The sequence below is a fragment of the Octopus sinensis genome, linkage group LG6, assembly GCF_006345805.1.
Source record: "Octopus sinensis linkage group LG6, ASM634580v1, whole genome shotgun sequence".
NCBI classification, from domain to species: domain Eukaryota; kingdom Metazoa; phylum Mollusca; class Cephalopoda; order Octopoda; family Octopodidae; genus Octopus; species Octopus sinensis.
The window spans coordinates 116,944,127-116,971,626 of NC_043002.1; the positions used below are offsets into that span (position 1 = coordinate 116,944,127).

General features: G+C 31.2%; 1 protein-coding gene across 4 annotated transcripts in view; it reads right to left on the bottom strand.

Annotated features, from left to right (window-relative positions):
* The window catches only part of LOC115212977 (neuronal acetylcholine receptor subunit alpha-3), a 224,236-nt gene that overhangs the window by 21,631 nt on the left and 175,105 nt on the right, over positions 1–27,500 (bottom strand). For 2 of the 4 annotated variants that reach the window (XM_036504284.1, XM_036504283.1), the window contains one exon: positions 17,267–17,353. The exons of 1 other annotated variant lie outside the window; for it this stretch is intronic. In XM_036504284.1, coding sequence (XP_036360177.1) covers positions 17,267–17,353 — 87 coding nt within the window. Of the gene's footprint in view, positions 1–17,142; positions 17,227–17,266; positions 17,354–27,500 lie in introns of all 4 variants that reach the window. One more of the 4 variants, XM_029781841.2, reaches the window with a different exon arrangement.

The window sequence follows — 27,500 nt, forward strand, 5'->3', positions numbered from 1 at the left end:
GCCCAACTGACAACACGGATAAGGAAGAAAGAAAAGTCGACAAGTATGTCAGGTTATCTTGGGAGGTAAAGCAGTTGTGGTCGATGAAAAAGGTGGTCGGAGGTCTGAGAACAGTGAGTAAAAATCTCTAGAAGTACATGGAACAAATAGGGGTTGCAATAAGGGTAGATCACTTGCAGAAAACAGCACTGATTGGAACCGCTCGAACACACCGTAAGGTGCTCGAAAAATAAGAGGTGCTACCTTAGTCCACTGGTAGTGAACAGCTGACACCTAGTACATCTCCAGCATTAGAAGCAGTGCAAAGGCAATAATAATAATAATAATAATAATAATAATAATAATAATAATGATAATAATAATAATAATAATAATAATAATAATGATAATAATAATAATAATAATAATAATAATAGCACTGTTCTCTCACATAATATATTATTATTATAATTATTATAATTATTATTATTATTATTATTATTATTATTATTGTTGTTGTTGTTGTTGTTGTTGTTGTTGTCGTCGTTGGCGTTGTTATTATTATTATTATTATTATTATTCAGGGGGCTACGACCGAGTTGGCTTTTCCTGCTCTGTACCCACTACATTGACAGAGCTTTAATTTCATGTTCTGTATGTGTATGTGTACTTGTGCCTCTCTCTCTCTCTCTCTCTCTCTCCTCTCTCTCTCTCTCTCTCTCTTTCTACGAATATCCTCAATGTAGCTTGTTTCCATCCTCTATTAAGAGCGAGTAAGTTTCCAAACTAAAGTATCTGCCATTCAGAAGTTCTACTAAACATCAGATTTTTCGAATCAAACATCTCTTGCAATATATCCATTTTAACATTTTCAACTCTAAAAGCTGCGTATAAACGTCATTGCTCCATATATAGAGGAATCTACGTACATCTGTTCAAGCTGTCACTCTCACCAACACCACCATTCGCTCAAGGCCTTCAAAAATCATTATAGCCTGTACAATGAAGAATACGCGTTAATAATTAAAATGAAGGTACATGTAACGGGACTAACTTCATTTTAATCAGGAAATTTTCAATAAACAATAACTTTATCTTTCAAATTCAATAATGATGCCATAAAAACTAAGCCATGACGTTCAGTAACTACATGTGAAGTTCACTGACTGACATCAGCAAAAGGCTGATGGAACAGAGTTAATTCTGATTCGGCTAGAATTAAAGGAAGTAGATCTGAGCAGTCGCACAGACAAGAGAAAGGAATCGAATGTCGTAGAACAGCTGGTCAGCTGTTCTCAGGCAATCAGTTGTTTGATTGTCACACATATCAATATTTGAGTCATCGGCACAAAATAAAAACAAAGACTGCTTTTATCTAAAGGGCTAAATATGGCAGATAACATTCGTATACCACACACACACACACACACACACACACACACACACACACACACACTCCCCACCGCTCTTTCACGCATGCATTATAACAGAATCGGTCCACAAGGATCACAGTACAAAAAGAACATTCACTAATATGGCTTTCCTTATGGGATCGTTGTGTCCATTACAATCCTTTAGCAATGGACATATGATAAAAAGACAACCTTCACTCATCCAAATCTCAACTATTCATTTTTCTTGATGGGGTGGTAGTTTTATTGCTTATCTGGTACAACATTCCATTATCACAATTACACTTTATAAACCATAAGAATGTTACACGAAGATTCAGTTCAATACACAAACAAATACACACACATACACACGCATACACACACACAAACACAGGCACACATACATGCACACGTACACGCACAGACACACATACATACATGCATACACTCACATACACCCATTCACACGCACATACACACCTACACACATACACACATACACACACACATATATATATATATATATATATATACATATATATATAATACATTACAAGTGATGTCAAGAACAAAACACGACTAACCAATACTTAGTTTATAGTATTGCACAACTATTTGTGCATGACTTTAATTTTAATACAAAGTACCAGGATGAAGATAATCATCAGATTACTAATAGACATATATTATTGAAATAGATTATTATGAAATACCATTCATCAAATATCCAATTTAACATAGCAAAAAGTACAAAAAAGTGCAAGAATGTGAAAAAATTACAAATTCGCAAAGATATAGTCCATTGTTATTTAACATAAATATTATTGGAGATAGTTTCACTTTCACTCCGAGCAATTTTATCTAAACAATCTAATTATAATAGCATAAATACTCATATGGGATTTATGCACTCGAAATGACAACTGTCAGTGTTTCAGCGAGTTATCAATAATTTTGATTTCAAATCCCAAAACTAAAGAAGATAATATAACTGAATACTAAATTACTAAGAAAGGAAACTTTTATGGACCACTACGTTAATTCTTTCTAAATGTGGATGAAAAATTACTACAGAGGTTTCATATGATATACGGAGGTTGTGAGACAGTCGCACTTTTAAAATAAATTGGTAAATCATAAGCTATAATAAACATAAACTGTTTTAACCAAAGTACAACTGAAAGATTTCTCGTCTTAATTAATGTCATAAAATCAACCAACGCCTTAAATAAATGTTTTGAAACTTTTACAAAATATGCAAACATTTGAACAAATTTCGTTTAAGACATTTAGTAGCTCTAGCTTAATCGTTGGGGAAGATTTAGACGGAAGTTTCATACGTGCTCTTCGATGTTCAACAAAATCAATTCCTCCTCCCACTTGATATTAGTTTACCGGCATTTTCCTTTCCCCACTCTTCCCATTAAATTATAAAGTGTATGTATGCATTTAAATATATCAATTGAATTTAATTAAATACATACAAGACCGTATACATAAATGCGTAAGTGTATGTGTAAGTGTTTTATGGAAGCAACAGTTAAATCGATGGTGACCGAAGACATTTATTCATATAAAAGTTAATAGCGCCCAGTATCGATGTTGTAAACTTCCAGCTGGGTTTAACGATAACATTTTGAGAAGAAAAATATGGTTCGAGTAAGCGATCTTATAAATGCAATTGGAACACAAAGTGCTGCAAAATATCATATATTTACCTTTACTAAAGTTTCTTCAATTGCTTGTGTGCAAAAGAGATATTTATAACACATCACCGTATGTCCCTAGTGCATTTATAAGAATGTTACTTAAACCATATATTTTTCGTTCGAAGTTTATCTCAATATGCTTTCATTCAGCCTAGCTGGATATTCATGGCACGTCGCCAGCTACACTGAACTCTAGTAATAATATGTATTTGAATAAATTTCTTCGGTCATTGTCCATGTCTTCATAAAACAAGCATACACATATATTCACACACAGATATATACATAATGCATTATAATGTTATAGTTTGCTTAAATCATAGTGCAGTAGGGTTAAACGTGATTTAGGATGTGACTGCTGTGCAAGTTGGAAAAGAACGAAAAGCAGCAAAACAGAAACAAAAAAGTTTACACTTCTATTTTTTATCGCAATATTTCGGCTAAAAATCTTTTATCAGGAAATATGAAGAATGGGTCTAATTTTTACTCAGTTTCGCATTTCACACCATTTCTGCGTAAGACAAAGTAATTCTCTTCAGCACATTTGACCAATCAACATACTAGTTTCGCACCAATAATAATGACGGTTCATCAGTAAAACAAATCCTCGAAAGATACTTCATATTCGAACACATCGAATATTATCCCCTGTTTCACTAACCACGAAATCACTTAAAAATGCTTCTCCACTCAGGTGAGTTTCGCCACTAGGTTAATGGACCACCTAAAACATGGCTAAATTACGTATACATCTTTGTTGACCACGAGGAGATTTAAATATGTTCCTATTTAACTGGGCTACTATTAGCGTTAAAAGAAAACCATATTAATAGCTACATCGCAATTTTCCATTCACTAACGATGAATCGAACCCCTTCATCTCGATCACCAATACTTTTCACTTTGCATATGTTTCCATTATATCCAACATAAGTGCTAGTTTTCTACATACCATTACCGACAGTTCCTTGTATTACAAGTCCACTCATATGTCAATTGTTTCTGTTTTCAAACGTGCCTTCCCTCCCACATCAAACCTGCACAGTATTCTACGAAACAGATGCACACCTTAAAACCGAATTCCTTTTTTCGTTACCATCCACTTGATCACGCTTCGTTTAAAAACTCATTCTCCGAAGCCTTTGCTTTTTTCTCTGAACCTGTGATCGCCCCCTTCTCTCTTTGGGAAGAAATATAGATAAACGCAATCTCTCGGTCAGAACTCTTTTCGTTTCTCGCTTTACAATCAGATACTTTCAAATACTTTCGTTGAAGTTACAACACCTATAACTTCAAATCTAACACCACGGTACTAACTTCACGAAATTTCATCACAATGTCAACCTGATCTCTGTCAATCTCATCTGCTGCATTGGATAAAAAAAACTTGCAATGTATTAAATACGTGCGAAACTTGATGCAGTTCAATAAATAATTTTCGTGCTATTCCCCTTAATGTCTGCAGTAATACTAAAGATATTTGCAAACCCGTGGTCGTCAATTTAATTTGTTACGACCGTTTTGTTTTCTGTCTTTGTTAGGGTTTGTTGCACATTACAGTTCAAATCACATCCGCTGTTATAAGGAGAAGTCACTTTATATTTGGCATGGCATCTCCAACAAGCATAGGAAATGGCTTTTGTTATCCGGACTAATTTTCTTAAATTTCATGAATTCTTTTTATTTTACATATTTCTATTTTCTCGAGCGTACTTGAGAACATGTAAACCTCTTCTCATACCTTGCATAGCGTCATCCTTATTCTTCCTTACCCGTTTGTCTACCTGATGTTTGTGTAAGCGTAATTCTATATTTACCTATTTATGTATCTTAATATTTTGCTTAGGCTTTGTGAAACTAATAACCAGGTGTAGACCTCAGTACACCTATGCTTCAGAACGATGTGTTGGTCGAGGGCAGAACGGTAATAAGAAAATGAGAAAGAATTAAACGATTATCTTATGAACATATCCGAGGATCCAATGAAGCTATAAGCTGTTACTCAGGCACTCAACTATGAATCCACTGCAGCTTATAGTAATAACAGTTCTAAGATATTCATTTAATTCCTTTATTTATGTATGTACATGTGTGTGTATTTATGTGATTGTGGTCATACACATACCGCATATCTTAATATGTTGCAATCTCTATATAACTCATTACTGTTCCATTTCTCACAGCTCTTCACATCATCAATCTGGCTGTTAGCTTTCTACTAAATTACGTTTCATTTGGCTACTTCTTTCCTTACTTTTCCTTCTCTCTTATCTCTTTTCTCCCTTGCTCATTCAAGACATTTATCTGGTCAGTAAAATCCTAATCATTCTCTGTAAAAAGAATTTGCTAGAAAAGGCAGTACTCCCGTGTCCCATTAGCATTCAAAATCATCTAGCATAAATAAATGCCATTTTTTTTAAAGTGTACTACATAAACATAAACAAGCAATTACAAATATATTGTAACAACCGCTGAACAAAAAATAACCATGTTTTGGAGGAAATGCATAAAAGGTTTCAACAACAGAAATACAAATGATGATAAATGTATTAACCTCACATTCATATCAAGAGAAAGTTTGCAGCATACATGTATAATAAAAAAAGTGAATATGTATATGCTTGTGTGTACGTTTGTTTGTTTCTGTGTATGTGTGTGTGTGTGTGTGCGTGCGTATGTGTGAGTTTGGTGTCTGGTGTGTAAATATACATGCACTATGTATATTTATATATATGTATATATATACATATATATATATATAAGCATACATATTTATATATATGTATATACATATATACATACAAACACACACACACATATATATATATATACACACACATATGTATATATATATATATATGTGTGTGTGTGTGTATAGATAAATATATATATATATATATATATATATATACATATGTGCATACACGCAAACACACATATACACGCATATGTATAGAAAGAAAAAGAGAGAGAAAGAGAAAAAGCGGAGACAAAGTTACATTTTAGTAATTCTATTTATTGTTATATAAAATTGGCTTATCAGGTGCATGTGAACATGTTTCAGATTATTTCTTATTGTCTTATTTAGTTAAAAACACTAAAGGAAATAAACTCACCTGCGAAATAGCATTACTTCCATATTCTTTTCACAAAATGACGGTGGCGTTTCTATCCATGTCATTCACACTTCCACCAAAATACAATAGCCTAGACCTCTTATCTGTATAATTGTCCGACTCAATGATTTTTTTTTTTGAATTTGCTTGGTACAAGACTTACCAGTCACACCTCTCATAACATATGGTCAATGGAAACTTAACAAATGATTCAATAATCAGTTAGAGTGTAAAATTATTGCTAAATATGGAATAAAGATGAATTTATATTTATGTCTGTGCAATTAATTAATTGATTGATGTGTTTGAATAACAATGAATTTAGATTTTCAGTTATTTTCTTAACATGGAACTATTTTCATGAAATGCAGAGGTATATATTATTTAGGAATATCGAATTAAAGTTTCTAATTCTGATTTATACTTATACTGACACAAAGTTTTACTCGTTATCGTTTACGGTTCTAATGAATATTCAATATAATAGTTCATATGCTAAATAAATATGTTTTATGGCGGGATTCTTAATATAAAATTAAAGTATTTCTGTTGTTATGATATACAAATATTTGCTTAACTGCATAAATGCATCATATATCTTCTAAATATTTATTTCATATATATATATATATATATATATATATATATTATATATATATATATATATATATATATATATATATATATATATATATATTATATTAAATTAGAGATAAAACCACTATTAGGCAAATCAAACAATGAAAAACATAAGCCAATACATAAAATTAATTAATCTATATTATTTTAAATATATATCAAAAGTATTAAAAGTTTAATAAAAGATAAAGAGTAAAACACTACGATCTTTTCATGGCTGTACAATTCGTAATAATTCGAGTTATGGTTACAGTCAATCTTCAGGTAATTGAAATATTTATCTTAGCGAAGTTTAGCAATATATATATATGTGTGTGTGTGTGTGTGTGTGTGCGTGTATGCATAAGATACATATTATATATATATATATATATATATATATATATATATATATATATATAATATATATATATATATATATACACACACACAATTGCAGCGTGGAGGACGTTTGTAAGTCACTTAAGAACACACAAAAACCGTTAGTTTCACTTCAACATTTAAATCGAATTTGTGTCAAAATATTTTCGTCGCTTTGAAACTGACAAACTTCGTGCTGCGTCAGTGAACAGGTCGCAGTTTCAAAGCGACGAAAATATTTTGACACAAATCAATTTTAAATGTTGAAGTGAAACTAACGTTTTTCTGTGTCCTTAAATGGCTTACACATATCTTCCATGCTGCTATTGTTTTTGTTTCAGTACACGATCTCAGATCTAGTCACGTACTATGTATATACATCTCCGTAATACATACATACATATATACATACATATATATATATATATATATATATATATGATTGATTGATTGATTGATTGATTGATTGGTTGATTGATTGATTTACGTATGTATGTAAAGGTTAATGTCGGTGAATCGGCAGAATCGTTACAAATTCGAACAAAATACCTTTCAGGTATTTGTTCTGGCTCTCTAAGCTCTTTTTGTGAAATCCTGCCGAGTTCAACTTCGCCTTTCAAATCTTGATGAAATGAAATATAGTACCAGTAACGTAATATATGCAACTCTATTTCTCAATCGGTCATTTAAAGACCTGCACTTAAGGCGACTGTGGGAGAGTCGAGGGCATTACTTTGTCCGTTCGCAGCTACATGTGCACCTAAAAATCACTATTGAAAGGTATGGGCTACCAACTCAAAATCGATTGAGTATTGCATATATACATTAATAAAGAAATTAGACACACACACAAACACAAACACACATACATATACACACTCACGTACACACACATACATACATACATACATATATATATATATATATATATATATATATATATAATATATATATATATATATATATATATATATATATATATATATATATACATACAAAATACGTACATACATACACAGAGACATACATGCACAGGAATGAAAAAGCATAAAAGAGGAGGATAGTACTTAATACATCGTGTAAATAAATTTCCATATATTTATTTAAACTGATGTTTTGGTCGTTATTCCCCACCCTGAAATCTTTTAGGTAACTAAAATAGATTGCATTTCTTTGTATTCTTACGTTTCTTTTATTAGTTAATCCATTTTGTTCATTGATTGATCGTAATCATAGATAATGGTACAATCCTAACATGCTCAAAATGCCACGTCATTCTTCGATAACAACCCTATTTGCAAATGGGACCAAACTTTCAAACATAAATTTATTTTGTTTTATACAGGATACGACGTTGTATTTTGTGTAGTGCAACTATGTATGTTACCATTTGTATCTATGTATTTATAAATCTTCCTTAGTTTTCAAATATGTCGTGACAAGATGTTCAATTTGCCCTATACACATTCTGAAAAGACTGCATATGTTGCGTGTAACTGATTTTAAATGTTCAGGTCGCTGCTGAGATATATACATACTTCTCTGCATTTTAATCATTGTGCATTGTGTATAGCTTTGATTTGTTTTTGTTTGTGAGTTATCAGCTATTTGGTTATTCATATTCTGGTGTGTGTGTGATTTACATTCTCTGTGTAGTTGTAGCTAACTATATTCCTGTTGAAGAGCCTATAGTATCTATGTTCAGTAGGAAATGACTAATGCAAGAAAAGTCTTAGCTAACAAAAATAATCATAAAAATCAAAAATAGAGCCAAATGTAAATAGATATAGAAAATACCTATCTTTAAAGTAAGACAAACATTTTCCGTGGTAAAAGCACAAGGATCTCCACAATATTTCTTATAAAGTAATATACACCGACTCTGCACCATTCAATAATGATTCTCATAAAACGAGCCCATTAGAGCTCACATTCAACAAATGGACCCAAAATCAATTACAGTCAGACAAATGAAGATTATCTTGTCTAATTCACTCTTGAACCTAACTATAGTGTAACTTACTACATAAAAGCTGGGTCATGACCAAATTCCTTAGTTTATATATATATGAGTGTTTGTGTGTGTATGGGTCTATATATGTGTGCGTGTATGTGTGTATAAAGAAATACATATGTCAACATTCATCTTTTAAATGTGTAAGAAATAATAGTCTCGAATTTTCTGTCAACTGTTTCATTACGTCTGAAGTGTATTTCTTAATATAATGTAGGAGCTAACATGACATTCAGCAAGGAAAAAAAGAAGAATAAATTTTACGATTTTAGAAATCGTGCTTAAATTCAGTTCATAATATAAGAAGATGATTTTAAACAATTGGCTGTATAAACTAGTCTGTCGCATTAAAGAATTACAATAATATGTTAAAATAAATTGCTACGTTTTTAGTGTAGTTAAAATTGACTTGTTATTCAACTACGGCATATTTGCAAATGCCAGTATGCTATTCATATATATATATATATATATATATATATATATATATATACATATATATGTATATACACACACATATATATATAATATATATATATATATATATATATATATATATATATATATTATATATATATACATATACATATACGTATGTATGTATATATATATATATATATATATATATATATGTTGATTCTACAACTGGATTTTGTCACTTTCCTGACCACCATGTTTGGTCCGTAATCACTATACATCCCTTATCCTTATATATTTCTTTATTATTTTTATTCCTATTTTTATTTTTTTGCTTTTATTTTTATTTTTATTTTTATTTCTATTTCTATTTTTACTTTATAACTTGATACATTTATATTCATTTATATTTTTTTATATTCTTTATACCCCCTTATATCTCCTTATATCTCTTTATATCTTTATACTCTACACTTTTACATTTTTCTATACTTACACTTTTTATATATTTTTTATCCTTCGTCCTGAATTCTCGCCCCTCCATCTTTACCCCTATTTACTCTTATCACCAGGTCCCTTCACGTCTATATATTTGTTAATTTATTTACATTACTTCAACATCTAAATTCCCTCATTCTACATTGAGAGAAGAACGAGATGGACGCTTCAATTCTATGCTGCTGCCGCATTATGTCGTACGCGAATGAGAGGATTTGCATCCCCAACCAAGAATTTTTGATGTAACACATGTCCTTGTGGAAGCTGCTTTGCGCGGCTGAAGAAGGCCACAGACATACATTATGCATTGTTATAAATCTGTCTAATAAAGGCCCGAAACATATGTGCCGCTGAATCCTTGGCATCATGATTTTATTTTGATCAATTTACTCCTCCACCTACACCACCAAACGGTATATACAGGTGCTTACAATTATCAAGTACTCACCCCGATTTCTGTACTCAACTATATATATATATATATATATAATATATATATATATATATATATATATATATATATATATATGCCTATAAGTTTCTACGTATCTATGGTCATTCACTCATATGAAAGTCTTAATATAGATTAAACCTACTAAGTAATTTTAATAACTGACTTAAATGTTGTTAATTTCATAAGAATTTTTAGGAAAAAATATACGAAAGCATGTGTCTCATTTTGCATGTAGACGTAATAGAAGTAAAGCAGCTGAATATGGTCTCCTAGAAGTTATTGGCTACACTGTCTGTGGTGGTGTATGATGTCGGTAGTATATATAGTGGTGGTAGTGGTATTAACAATGATACGATGGTGACGGTGATGTTGGTGGTACAAACTGTGACAATAGTTTATTAGGTGAGGTGAAATTATTGGCAATGCACGTGATTTTGGTTGGTGATGATCATGTTGGTGTCGAAAGTATAAAAACACGTAAAATGTTTGGATATCAATCTAAAACATTGCAGTAATAGCCTTCATTTTTTTTATAATATATTGGGAACTATATTTTATTTATTTTTATATTATTATGTAGTACTTATATATTTATTTTTATATATTAGTTATCAGAGATTGTTTTAATAAATCAGTTACAATTATCGAATTAGATCTTCGATTTTATATTTATCAATGATATATAGAAAATAAAACATTGAAATCTTTTTATATATTTTCATCCAGTTATCAAAGATTGCTAACTATTTCAACATTTCATTCTGAAATAGTTTGCCATGTTTTGAATAAATATGCCAAAAGATTATATGTAAGTTTAAATTTAAGGTTTGCGAAGTAATTTTATATGTGACATTCTATAAAACTAATTTAGGTACTATATTTAGAGTAAAAATACTATTCCGAAATATTTATTTCAAACGTTATTTGTTTGACAATTTTCTATTTTCTGAGTTATACAACTTTGAATCATAGCAGATATAGGGAAGGAAAAATCCCCACAGGCGAATTTTTAATAATTTCCAAGATAAATGTACATGTAACCTACTAAAGTCCAAACGGTGACTTATATTCGTACTATAAATCAATGTATGTTTTTATTATCATTAAAGAATTATTATTTATATCCTTTATATGATTTTGTTGCGAACTAAAATCGTCCAGTAATATATTTTCACGAATTGAATGAATGAAAGATAAAAGTGAGAGACGTTGTCATATTCAATTCTAAAACATGTAATGAAAATTAATGAAATCATGAGCAATCTATAACAAAATTAGATTTGGGTGGATTTATTTATAATGGGTATTATAATTTACATAATCGTGTTTTGGCTGATAATATAGATAATCAGCTAACCTAAAATATGTGTGCTAAAATACAGATTCTGTTATTTTGCATGTATTCTTGTAACGTGATCACTGTCAGATTAATCTGTTTCATCTGGTGTTGTAGTGTCTTTACGCTTTTGAGTTCAGTAACTATACTTAGATAACTTATCAATGCCTGTCATTTTGTGAAATCTTTAAAAAGTTTTAAATTATATGATGTAAGTAACTATAAAATAAAATGATGAATTAGAATATGGGAAGCAAATCCCATTATGTGTCTATATATTTAAAGACATCAAATGCAACTCGTTGAAAAGTCTGTATTTGTTTTAAAATGTTAAGCTAACATTCATGTGATTGTTATATTTATTGCTTAATGCGTTTAAATTTTTCTTGCGATTTCAGATTCTGTCCCATACATATATGGCTTGCATCATTCAAGAATTTTCCAGTGGAGACCGAATCAAATCTGTATTCTTTGAATTTGGAAGATAGATAATATAGTGATATTCCTCTTCATTTTGTTTTTGGAAAAATAGGATAATTGAAAGAGTTGTGGTTAAATTTACCCGCCGGCATTTCGTTTGCTTCGCTCTCGTTATCTAGGCTAGTTTATGGATAGATGCCTTGGCTCCTCTGTATGACTAATTTTGACGGTATAACGTTTTGTTTGTGAATAATAAATCACATCTACTGATTTGAGTTTCTTAGGTTATTTGTTTTGTTGTACAGCTATAATTTAGTTTAGAACTGTGTCTCTTAAATAACTTTCTGTGAAGGGGTTGACAGGCAAATATTTGTTGTAAATAGCGCCTAAAAAAGGTGTAGCTATTTTTTAATTTTTCCTCATATGTATTTCAGTTTATTAATGTCAGTAACTTAGGAGTATATTTGATATTATCTTAATGTCCACTGTTTTGTAGTATGGAGCACCTATTTCTCACTTTGTTTTTGAAAACTACGAGCAGTTGGCTAGATTAGCCGTTTTAATATAGATGTCTTGGAAAATTCTAGTAGAGCGCATGATGGTAATATTTCCGAGGTCGAAGTATAAAATTCAACAACGTCAATTCATGTGAATTAGCGCTCTCTTTATTGCTAATATATATTTTTTTTTAACCAGATAATTATGGTCATTACTAATATTGTATAATACATGGAGGTTACTAGCTTTACTAATTATATCATGGTAGTTATTTAACATTTTTGTAATCAATTAATCCCAGCTCACGCTTACAGAAATTTATTAATCTGCATTGTGGATTAGTGGTGATTAATGTATAGTTAATATCTATATTCTTCTAAGTATGTATGGTAGAGTAATCGTATTTGAATTATCCTAATTCGTTTTTAGTGAAGTAATTTCTGCTATGTATATTCATAATACACAAAACTGTAAAATATTTGGATATGTGTACACAATAAAGTCAGCATCTGGTTTTCAGGTGTTTTGTGTAATGAATTTTAAAAAAACCTTAAAGCAGAAAGTTATTTTAAGTAATTATGTTATCCGACAAAAATATTACATAGCAAAAGCTGTAACTTTCTAGATTTCGAAGAAATATAAACCAGTAGATTATCGCATTCTTTCTACACTAAACTATTTGCGAGTTAAAAATGTACAATGTAAATTTATTACCACAATAATACGTATGAATAAATGTACGTTTCGCGGTAAATCTAAAGTATAATAGAAGTACTGTTCAAGTTTAAAAGACAAATGATTTGCTAACATAAACTTTATTCTGAATCGTTACCAGTGTACTTCCAAATATATAAATCTACTAAAATTTCTGTATGACTTCATACCATTAAGTTCTATTTTTCTATTTTGCATACAATAAAATTTGGAAAGTAAGTTAATGGGAAAACATTTCTTGCCGTTCTTTCATTGTCTCCAGAAGATAATATTGGTGATGTCAGTTTTAATGAAATACCGTAATGCACATAGTGAACTATCCTGCATATACTCATCAGCAACAATTTGATATTTTAAGGGCAATTATCTTTAAGCATTAATTATTACTACTTTATAAGCATGAGTCTTGTTGTTTAGTAACGAATTCAGTCCTAACTGAGCTGTTCAGAAACATTCCAGTTTCTAATATCCCGTATTGTTTTATTTAAGTGATAGTGTGATTTGAGGGCATTTGGAAATGACATAGGCATCATATATATATATATATATATATATATATATATATATATATAACAGAAAGTACAGAAAGTACATATATATATATATATATAACAGAAAGTACAGAAACACCCGTAGTGTGTTCTGTACTTTCTGTTGCTACAAATTCTATTAAGATTTCACTCCAATTTCATACAATTGACTTTTATTTTTCTGTTTGTGGATCTATTCTTCTCTCTCCTCCCTGACTCTCTCTCTCTCTCTCCTCTCTCTCTCTCTCTCTAACCATGTAAGTTAAACATGCAGGCTAACACAAACACAAACTTATATATAGAAGTATATACATACATATATATATATATATACATATATATATATATATATATATATATATATATATATATATATATATATATATATATACATATATATATATATATACATATATATATATATATATACATATATATATATATATATATTATATATATATATATTATATATATATATATATATATAATGAAATAGATAAATATACATATAAATAGATTACAATAAAAATAAAGTCCAGGGAGTTGTTGGTAGTCTGCGTCAGCAAATATCGAATTTATTGATAAAAATACAAAGTTTTGTTTTTTAAGTTCATATACCATTAAAAATAGCGGATGAATTTTGGACAAAGTCCCTCATCGTGGAGTGTGAGAGTTTTTCTCCTTTCTTAAACTACGAGAGCATGGACAAACTGGTGAATAGCAGGAAATGACAATGAATTATATGTGCATGAAAGTAGACACAACATTTGTTTTTATATTTCTTTTATGTGAATTCATAACAACCCCACTCTTTCCCGCAACAGTAATCCATTCTGTGGTACTCAGACTTGAATAGTAAGGCAATTTTAAATACATTCAATACACATTTTACACCTGTCTTTATATCAATAACAAAACACCAATCACCAGACCCAAATCATTATTCCAAATCACCCAAACTTTTGGTTGCATATCTGCCAATATTACACATTGCATCACATACAAATTCTGCTGTGCTTTATAAGTTAGTTAATGAAGAAAGCATTGTCTAAATGATTGCTCCGGTAATGAACGCGTTTTCCCACACACAATAAGCCAACGCATTTCAACTGACTTGGTTAGTCCATTTACTTTTCCCCGACGTCCGGTACTTTAGGACCCTCTGGGAAATACATGGGACAACGCATCATTTTTACCTTCGGGATATCTCCTTCGTTTGTTTCAATTTTTACTTTATTTTAATGTTCACAATGATGATCATTTTGGAATACGACTTTGTGTGAATATGCATTTCTAATCTGCAGCCTGAGCTAGGACGAATGCAGACAGTACTATTGGCATCATGGTGACTACTATGATCACCGATCTTGCCAAAAGAAAGTCTTCTATTTTGGACTTATCAATTACCATCTGCTTCCTTACTGCTTCGATCCTTCAATTTTACCCAAATATGTTATCTCTCGAGTTCTAGGCTTACCCTCCTTTAAGTTATCTTCTTCCCTTCGCCAACCACTTTTCAGTCCCATCGTTCCTCGACACACAACTCAACATTTAATTCTTCCTCATTCACTGTCATTCTCCAATGTGTTTTCGCTCTCATTGATTAAGAATGAGGAAAACATTTCTTGCTCCCCGAAGTGTTAAATGTATATAAAACTTAAAAGATAGTTTACCAATACATTACCAATACATATGTCAGGATCAAGTGAGCATTATTATTACTATAGATGAAATTAACGTGGTATGTTTAATATGTGTGATACATCACTTGATGAATATGCAGAAATTAAAGTCCTTATTTGCAATCAGTTGCTCTCAAGCAACGATTCGTGTATGATACTTAAGTATTAAAATAAATGGAAAATATCGGGCTTTATAATCCCGCCATAAAACAGGAATTTTTAAAACCTAGCAACTTACATAAAATCCTACATAAATAGAATCTATTCTCTACAAAAATTATCATTCTATTTATTCTAAAATTCGAGATTTTAATACACTTTCAATTAATGCTTACGTAAACGGAATAATGGATAACAGAATCAGTTGTACACCTGAGAAAATGTTTTACTGTGTTTAACTATGTTTGTTTATGCTTTGAATCAATTTTGGATTTTCATCAACACTTAGAGGACGATAAAATGTGCTCACGTGGAGTACAAGAACACATTTAATCGGCTGTTACTCTCTCCAAAATTAGGAGTTGTACCAAATTTAGAAATCTATAACTGTTTCAAGATAGCCTATTTCTGTAGATTTTGCGTAGTATGTGTATGAAACTCCTGTAAAGATTGAAAACAAATTATGTTCTCTATGATATAGATATAAATTGGAGTGTGCTACATATCGAGTCATATATCAATTCATCGTAGTTGCACACTTATACAAAAATATTAAGACGTCCCATTTCTCTTCTCTCCTTCTAGAAACCAATCTACATTGCTTATTTAATGTTCTCTGCATTAATAATTATTACGTTTCCTATATTTAAAATCTGTAGTATATTTAGATAACTATTTCTATACTTTCACCGAAATTGTATTGTATACTCAACGTACATGTTTTAAAAATCAATAAATATCTTATGAAGTATTAGAATATTGATTATTGTTTAAATGCTTTTTAAACACTAACAAGTGCGATGTTGCGTGCGTGTGTGCGTGCGTTTGTGTGTCTGTGTATGGTGAACTTGTTTAGTAAATGTGTGTACTGTGAAGTTTTTAGTAAATATTCTTTCTTTCAGAAATTATTTTGTTTTAAATTAAGCCCCAAACGTTGACCCAAGTTAAGTGAAAATGCTTTTAACATCAATCTTATATAACCTATTGTGCTCTCGTGCAAGGGTGATGAAGATATGAATAAATTACCTTAGCATTGCACAAAGAGGGTATTACACTCTTGGGTGAGAAGTTTGACCTGTAGTAGTGCTTTCTTGTGAGTTTAACGAAAGAATGCATTACTATGGTCAAACATTTCATGGATATGGGATCGTGAAAACGATGACGTCATTGGTGAAACGAACACCGTTTTTCTAATCAGTGGTAGAGAATGGAGAAAAACTCACCTATCAATGGAACTGTTGCGGCATGAGGGACTGACTCGGCCAGCAATAGCAACAAGAGGAAAAAGGCGACGAAAATGTTCATTCCTGTAACATAAATAAGTGGTGGAAAATGAGATTGACTCACCTATTAAAGGAATGGACGAGGCCGCCCGAGGAGTGGATTCTGCCAGCAATAGCAACAAGACGAAAAAGGCGACGAAAATGTTCATTCCTGTAAAATAAACCAGATATGCATAAAACATGGAAATTGAGTGAGCGAGGGTCAGTTTTATGTTATTGGTAGGTGCTGTTTGGCTAACTTATTTTTCCGTTTTTGCCCCATCTCAATCATTTGGTTTCAATTTTCTGAGTAAATTTCTTTGATATTCACGCAGTTTCGCTTTCGGTGATGTGTCATGGTCACTGTTCAATTTAAGAAACATGAATTCTATTTTGTTTTATAACATAAGTAATTTTAAGACTAGATTTTTTTTCCTTTCATATATTTCTTAGTTTATAAGTAAATATTTAAATAATCAATCCTTAAGTGTTAATTTAGCAATCATAGTAATTAAAAGTTTTAATATATATTGAATGCCAACAATTGTTTATTTGATATTTTTCTACTTTAATTTTCTTTTGAACAGTATAACTCTAATTTTACGAAACATTGGCATTCGAACTTCCGTAAATGTATATTCCACTAGCCCTAATCTCATTACCATACGTGTATTAATTATTTTAATTTATAAACAATCACACATTCATAATAAATACTTAAAAATCCTAAGTATATATATATATATATATGCATATGTGTGTATATATATGTATATATATATATATATAGACATACATACTCACACGCACACATATACATACATATATATATATATATATATATATATATATATATATATATATCATTATCGTTATGTCATTATCGTTATGTAATGTAATATGCATACTAAAAAATCTAATTAGAAATATTTCAGCCGTGAGGAGAGAGAACTAGAGCAACAGCCCAGTATCAAAGCGATATTTTAATTATTTCGGTAAGTATATCACAGAAGGTGGGACATATATTAGTGTTATTAGATCACCTTAGGGATATATAGTTTCCACAGTACTGGCCGAGGTCGGGACAATGGTATTACGATATATATATATATATATATATATATATATATATATATACATTACACATGATTACCCATTTACAGCCATTGAGTTAATGTTTTTATCTCACTTCATATTTCTAATTAGATGTTTAGTATATTAAATAAGTTAACAATAAGTTTGTTTAATTCCATGCAAGCTGTATATGTATATATTAGCGTTTTATAGGAAAGTACATAGCACAATTTTAGCGCACAGCGAACACAACGAATATCGGTGGTTAATGGTTTCATAAAATTTAGGATGTTTAGTATGTCTTATCACTACATCATTCTCACGATTCTTGCAGCTTACTACGAAAGTGCAGTTATAAGAACTCCAACACATCTTTAGTCGGAAGACCGAGAAAACTTAAAAGAGCCAATGAGCTTAAAATCTTTATTCTTTTACTTTATACTTAAAGGACATAAAATGAAGGCGAAACAAACCTGTGTCTTGCATATAACACCCACGCATACACACACACACTCACACCACTCACATGCACACAAAAATGCACAATATAAGAATATATACAATATATATATATTTTGTTTTTTTCGTAAACTCTCCCTATATATATATATATATATGAATGATAATTTTCTTGCAATCACTATGAAAAGTGATTATATTTCATACAATGCAACTGAATGTTTTCTGAAAAGTTTATGACTAGATGGGTTGTTTTCAAAATTAGGTATGTTTTAAAATTACTGGAATATTTTCGTAAATGGTTGAACAAAAAAAGTAATACTTGAAATGAGTCCAATCAGGATAGCTTTAATAGATTACACATATGAAACAAACGTTGCAACTACTCTCCATTACATATGAGAATCAATGTATATGAATTAAAGAAAAAGACAATTCCTTTAATGAACAATCCTTAATTGACCTCGCTATTATTATGTTGTTTTTTTTTTAACTCAAACCCAGGTTACATATAGATTCAAATATTTCTGAGTGCTGAAAATATCAGGCATATAAACTTGGATTTGAATTAGCCATTTCCAGCCTCATTGATAAATATCTAAAAATATTATTGTAAATGATACGCAAATGATACGCAAGATTATTGGAAAAAAATAATGACTACTCCATAGAACTCTACAACACACACGCAGTGTGGATACTCATATCAATACTTGAAACTCATATCAGAATAAACACGAATGTCGTTTTATCGACACTAGCAAACTCGATATGATAAAATAAATCAACAAAGATATTACATAATTATGGCTGCAACTAAGCGGTTGAAACCGGTAAGAAAACCAAAAATATGAACGTTTAAGGTCATTTATATATTGTTTAGCCATCTATCACTTTATACCTTTGTGTCCATACGTTTATATATATTTATATACACACACATGCACACACACACGCACGCACGCACACAAACACACACACAGTATTTCCTGTTTGTTCAGTGGAAGGTGCGACAGCTTCTACGCGAAGAGCATAATCAAGACTTCCAGTAATAATAAAATGCACTTACCACAGTGCTTTGTAATATTACTGATTACTGCTCAGAGCAATTTTAAGAAAGCATTTGACAAACACAAGATAAATCAACTCATACTATTTCTGCCTATGCACGTTTCCCCATTATGGCTAATTTGTATCTTCTGCAGGGGTTGTGCATGGTGCAATTGGACCCAGTTGTACAATGTCCTACACAAGCAGTTGATGCATTTAGTCACAATGGCAAAATGTGTGTTGGAAACAAATCGTATAAGTTGAATAACACAAACATATTTGCATTTGTATGTATGTATATATATATGTATGTATTAGAACACAGGCACCATCACCTTCCAAACAATCTTATCTAAATCATAATATACAGAGCTCGATATAGTATGGGTTAGTGCTTCAATACTTAATGCTTCAATATACATAATGTTAATGAAATAAGTTAAATAAGTCGGAATCTATATGTATAAATGTATATATGCATGTATGAATGTATGCATGTATGCATATTTGCGCATATATAAGAGTAAATATATATTTATATATCTGTATGTACGTATGTATGTATGTATGTATGTATGTATGTATGTATTTATGTATATATGCATGTATGCATGTATGTATGAATGTATGTATGCGTATATTTATTTGGACTCTTAATAATTCTAATAATGAAATTGTTGTATAATGTGCTCAGGTTCACTACAGCAAAGAAAAAAGGCATTAGGTGAATTTCAGTAAAAATGGAAGTTTTGAAGGTTGTAGCTGACAACCGATGCATGTAGTTTATTCCAAGCTTTAGCAATTCTGAGCGTGAAAAACTGTTTCCGAATGGGAGTAATGTTCATTTTTGATTGTGTATGTCCACGAGTGTTTGACATATGGAATTCAAAACGGCGCCAAGATTGTTGTTGGAAAGGTGGTGGATAATATATATATATACAAATAAAAATATATATATACACATTTATATGCATACATACATTCACACACAAACATGTTTAGTTTAGTTATAATTACGATTTTACATTAATCTGGTGGTTACTCTATACTTTTGTAGAGTACAAGTCTTTTATAGAGTACAAGAATATTGTTGACAGGGAATCCCAAGTTTCAGCCAGTTAAACAATCGTCGGAGAGACAGAGAGAGAGAGAGAGAGTAGATATGTTCATTGATTAAAATTATTATCATCAAGGTTTGGTCTATTTCTTTCACTTCAAAATTCCTCTGAAAATTGTCAGATGAAGGAAACGTGACGAGTCTTGTAAGAAAAATATATAAATAAATATGACCTTATCTTGACCGACGGAGTGAACTGTTACACTCGAAATTTTACTACATGTCGTCAGTTGTTCAAACGTAAGTATCACAGACTCCTTCTGTCTGAACAACTGATTAAATGTTGGAAACAATTCATATCGGAGTAACTAAACTATCGCATTCTACGTTTCAGTCTTTCTTTTCCTATTATATTTATAATAGATTCACTAATACAATCACCAATATAAATGCAAACACTCCTACTTATGTACACATTAATATAGATGCATATAGGCTATTGTGTAGCTTAGGAGCTATTGCCAAATTTTCATATTTGACACAGAAAAAAATCTCTGGAATTCAAATCTGAATGGGTGACATGAAAATTCTTTAAACTCACTGTAATTTATTTAGAGAAAAGAAACAAACTCTCTTGGAAAATGCAGCAGAGACTTGTTTGTACTTTATGCACGCTGGCCTTCAATATTTGCAAGCATCTTTATTCCACCAACTCCGATATTTGCATGTTTCAGTGTTCCACCCATTATATATATTGTTATATAATTTACTCTACGCTCTTTTCAATTCTCGTATTCTTCTACATCAGTGACTCTCAAACGGGGTCTATATAGTCACTGGAACTCCATATAAGATTTTGTTGTTAAAATTTATGCGCAAGAAATTTGTTAGTATTCAACAATATACAAAATATTTTAACAAGTTTCTTTATACGATTCCTAATATCTGATTATAAATATGTAATAGGATTTTTTAAATATCGAATGTTTATGAGGGTCCATTTGAGTAAAATAAGAAGCAAATGGGTCCACATGTTGAGAACAAGTGTTTTAGATAACCTTCACTGCAATATGTGTGTGTGTAATTGTGTGTGTATGTGTGTATATATACACACGCATACACATACACATTCTTCATGTCCTCATAATGTCCCATGCCTACAACTGCCGGTGATCATGGAGGTCCAAAACCTTTATTCCCCATCCACTGCTCCACACTGGAGTTGGTCATTCTGTCGCCATATTATTTCTCTCTGCTTTCCCTGGCTGACTCCTCCTTTATCTTTACCATTTGTCATTAAGTTTTCAAACTCTGGGGTTATTTTTTATATGATATCCAATAAAGTAAGTCTGTTACCTCCTTGTGTATAAAACATTTCTGTTAGTTACTGCTTGTCTAACGACATCAGTGTTGTCACTGTGTGTACATAGGGCACCAATATTGTTCATAGGAACCACATCTCCGCAACGTCGTTAAGCCAGTTATGTTCTGGGTTGCCACACATATGTAAGGCGGTTCTGTGTATATTCCCCGGAGTCTTTTCTTACTCTTACTGGTTAGATCTTTATTTTAAAATACTTTCTTGTTGATCTCCCAAAATAAACAGTTTTCCTTTTCATTACTTTATTCCTTTTTTTTCTTTTTGATATTTTACTAATTTAATCTACTAATTGCTTTGAAATCTTCAAATCTATCGAAATCGTTAAAGCTCGTAAGCCCTTTCATTTAGATATAATTCTAAATTGAAAGGAGCTAACGAATAAGCAGCAAAAATCAGAATTGGAAATGTAATAGGATAAGAAAATATAAAAGTACGATAGGAGGATCTTATGAACAGACAAGTTTTTATTATATAGTGACAAAATTTAACGATCGGTTGAAAATCTAACAGGTATGATATGTATACAGATAAGTGGACAAAACATCAACAATATCCGTTATGCGGACGTCAATGTGCTCATAGCAAAAACCAGAGGAATATTTACCAACATTAGTTAATTAAATTAAAGATGAAAGAGAAAAATGGAAGAAACATAAGTATGCATGATTTACATATAGGTATATGTATATGTTCATGTGTGTGTGTGTGTGTGTGTGTGTGTGTGCGTGTGTGTGTATGTAAGCATATACTTATTTATATATATACACATACATGTGTAGATGAATGTATAGGTGTGCGTGTATGCAGGAATGTACATGTGTGTGGGTGACTTTGTGTGTGTTGGTATTATATAAAAATAACAGCAGCTAATAAGCTCAAACATACAACCTCAGAATATCTCTAACATTATAAACCCCAATACTTGAGTTGTTATCAGCCGGGACAAAAAAACTCGGCTAGACTGCTGTTTTCGTATTTCTTCATATACTAAATCTGCCATCTCTACCCTATATACTGATTTCTCTATCAGAAAAGGCATAAAAATAAACCCTATACAATTTACGATATTTACATTGATATTTACATTCATGCAACACACACACAGACACATATATATACACACGCGTATGTATATATGTATATATAATCACACACACACACACGCATATATATATATATATATATATATATATATATAGTGATTGCAAGAAAATTATCATTCATATATATATATATATATAGGGAGAGTTTACGAAAAAAACAAAATATATATATATTGTATATATTCTTATATTGTGCATTTTTGTGTGCATGTGAGTGGTATGAGTGTGTGTGTGTATGCGTGGGTGTTATATGCAAGACACAGGTTTGTTTCGCCTTCATTTTATGTCCTTTAAGTATAAAGTAAAAGAATAAAGATTTTAAGCTCATTGGCTCTTTTAAGTTTTCTCGGTCTTCCGACTAAAGATGTGTTGGAGTTCTTATAACTGCACTTTATATATATATATATATATATATATATATATATATATATATATATATATATATATTATATGAATATTGTTGGGCATTTTGATGAGATACACTCAAGACGAAACTGATTTATCTCGAGTTGTACTTATGCACCTTGTTAGTATGTATGTCCCTGGGAAGTTCATTTGACAAAGCATTATATCTGCATACATATAAAATTTGCCCAATTTTCTGTGCGTTTACCCTACGGAACTCTTTTAAGCGTTTACCCTACGGGACTCTTTTGAGCGTTTACCCTACGGGACTCTTTTGAGCGTTTACCCTACGGGACTCTTTTGAGCGTTTACCTTACGGGACTCTTTTGAGCGTTTACCCTACGGGACTCTTTTGAGCGTTTACCCTACGGGACTCTTTTGAGCGTTTACCCTACAGGACTCTTTGTCACAGAAAGGTTGTCTAGTGTTTACAACACCTATTAATGGATAAAGCTCTAGACATATTATGTACCTTAGTGGTAAACATACTTGGAGACATGATCGCATACATTTCCTGTATACAGATGTTATCTCTTTCTGCTTATTGTTCACTATATAAACTGTAAATTCAGAAACTGCTTTATTTTAGGGAGCACTTTGGTGACACATTGCTAAGGTAAGATTACTTATGATATGCCTTGTAAGAATACGTATGAAAAATGTGACAGTGTATAATTCATACACACCCATCTCATTTACACACCTATAAGCGCGCGTGTACGCGTGTATGTGCATGAGTGTGCGTGTGTGTGTTTAAGGTTATTCGCTTAAAGTAATCTCATGAATGAAATCGAAGTTAGTGTTGGTGAGACTCAATACTATTAGGAGACTCGCAATTCTTACAGATCTCATTTTGATCGGGTTATGAAGCTGTCGTATATGCGTGCATGTGCTTGATGGGAGAGGCGTGGGGATATTCCACCTAAGTGTGTGTGTGTGTGAGTGTGTATAAATGTGTAAATGTGTGTGTACTTGTTTGTATTTGTGCTTGTTTCTCGCCACTTCAAAACCAGCTTTGATTTACTTAAGTCCCTGTAACTGATTTGCGACATCAAAGATAAAATAAAGCACCGTTTGGTTGACTAAAACATTCAAGATGGCACCCTAACATAGTCGAAGACCAGTGAGAAAGACAAGTAAAGAAATAAAGAATATACTATGTACAAATTACGGATATATATATATATATACATATTGGGCTGGCAACTAAGTTCCCGCCGTTTTTATAAATTTTCGGGATTTACTGCGTTTTTAAATTTTGGAATCTATTTACTTCGAGTATTCTATTTTTGAATGATTTTGGCATCTATTTTTCTTTCTTTCCAGTTAATTTGAGTTATTTTTTGTTTATTTTCAGATCTTTAAAATGAGTGTCAAATTAAGGAAAACGAGCATTTCGACACCTCCTTCTTTTTGCTTTTAATCAAGGTTCTAAGGCCACAAAAGCTGATCGCGACATTTGTGTTGTGTATGGAGAGGGTGCCATAGCTGAAAGAACCGCTCGTGATTGCTATGCCAAGTTCAAAAATGGAAATTTTGACTTCAAAGTCTGGTCTCAAATGCGCTGTGCTACTGATAATCGTTCCATATCTCTAGATTAGTTCGTGATTTAATTATGCATCTAATTGAAGCATATTAAATAAAAGCACAGGTTTAAATGGATGTGAAAACTATCTTATTTCATTAAAAAACTACTATTAGATCAAATATTTATATTATATTCTTTAAATTGTTGAATTCTTAAAAAATAATTCCACATTCAGTGGGAACCGTAGGATTGGAAGGTAAACGAACCATAGAAATAAAAGACTTCCTATTCACTCTGTAAACCTAAGTGGTCAGAAGAAACCCACACATCCAAATATTGAAACGGCAATACTTGCAGTAATAAAACATGATACTAAGTACCTTTGGTGATGAGCCCGAGTGACATGTAACCTGATGATATAAGATTCACTATATGCTGCAGCTGATATAGGTTTGCTTCAGAAATACCTATTCATGTATTTGTATAAATATGGGTGTGTGGATGTATATAACGCACATATATATATATATATATATATATATATATATATATATATATAATATATATATATATATATATATATATATATATATATATATATATATATATATATTACTTTCCCCATGCCTATTGGAGTAAATTCCCTTTATTCAACGGTTTTTTCCATAGCGTTGTCTTAATAACTGATGAGATGCCAAAGCAAACTTCAGCCCCGGCATCCGAAACTCTGAGTTTTATTATGACAACCAACTAATTGTCACATATATTTACAGATAAATTCTCTATTTTACATAATATCGAGGTCTCATTCATTCTTTTTTTGTCATATCATTATTATTAATAAATTACCTCCCATATACCACAGCTTTTTTTCTAGAAGCATATACAGCTTGTTTTGAAAACATTCCCTTAAAATCGGTTGAGGACTCTGTCCTGCAGAAGAATTTAATATGGATGTCATCAGTATCGATTATTCTATGAGAATCATACCTATATTATCCAGGGAACTATACTCTAAGTAACTTTTGGAGAAAACTACAGACCTTATTAAGTGTATGAGATGGAAAGCCAACATGGAAAAGGTTACTACAGAGAAAATATTTTAGGGAATAAAATAAAAGAAATTACCTCTTAAAATCAAGGTCTTAGAAGACTTCGAAAGGGACCTACTGAATCTTATAAACAAAATGAAATTTCGTAATTCTTTTAACACTTTCCAACAGAAACTGAAAAATGACATCAAATACATAAAAAGTTCCAAAAAAAAAACAACGGCACTTTTTTCTGATAAAACCAAGAACTTATACCTTGTAAAAAAAAACACATACTCACCACTTCTACATAACAACATTATTAATAATTACACTAAAGCTGGACCACAAGTTTATAACGTCATTAATAAAGAAGCTAGCATCATCGCTGCTAGGCTTAAATTAGATAAAAAAATAGAGGTCCTCCCAGAAAGAGGCCTTTGTAACTATTAAAGACCATAAAAAGAACTTCCTATCTAATCCTAAATGTAGACTTATTAACCCATCAAATGAGAAATTGGTATTATTAGTAAGGAATTTTAAGGAAAAATTAATGCTAAAGTCAGAAATGCTACTAGGTTAGTACAATGGTCTAAAAGTATAGAAGTGGTTGACTGGTTTAAAGCCATTAGGAATAAAAATAAAGGGAGATTTACACAATTTGATATTGTAGATTTCTATGCTTCTGTCTCTAAAGAACTGCTCGATAAAGCCCCCATCTTCGCAAGCGAATTTATAGAAATTTTACACAAGATAAGGACATAATCTTCCATGCTAGAAAGACTTTACTTTTCGGTGAGAACGCAGAGTGGATTAAGACAACCGATACAGCGGGTGCCTTCGAAATGAGCATGGGATCATATGATGGCGCAGGCATATGCGATCTCTTTGGACTATTCCTACTCGATACGTTGGGTAAAACTTTTCCTGGTATATATTTTGCCATGTACAAAGATGATGCTCTAGCTTCAACCACAAACATCAATGGGCCAGCGCAAGCTCGGTTTAGGAAGGACATTATCCAAATGATGAAAACATTCAATCTTAGCAAAACAATAGATGCCAACCTCATGATTGTCAATTTCCTATATGTATCTTTAGGTTTAAATAAGAATATTTACAAATCCTATAGAAAGTCCAACGATAGGCTTAGCTATATTAATGTAGGTTCCTACCATCCCCCCATAGTATTTAAGAATTTAGTTAAAACACTAGTAAGAGAATTTCTAGC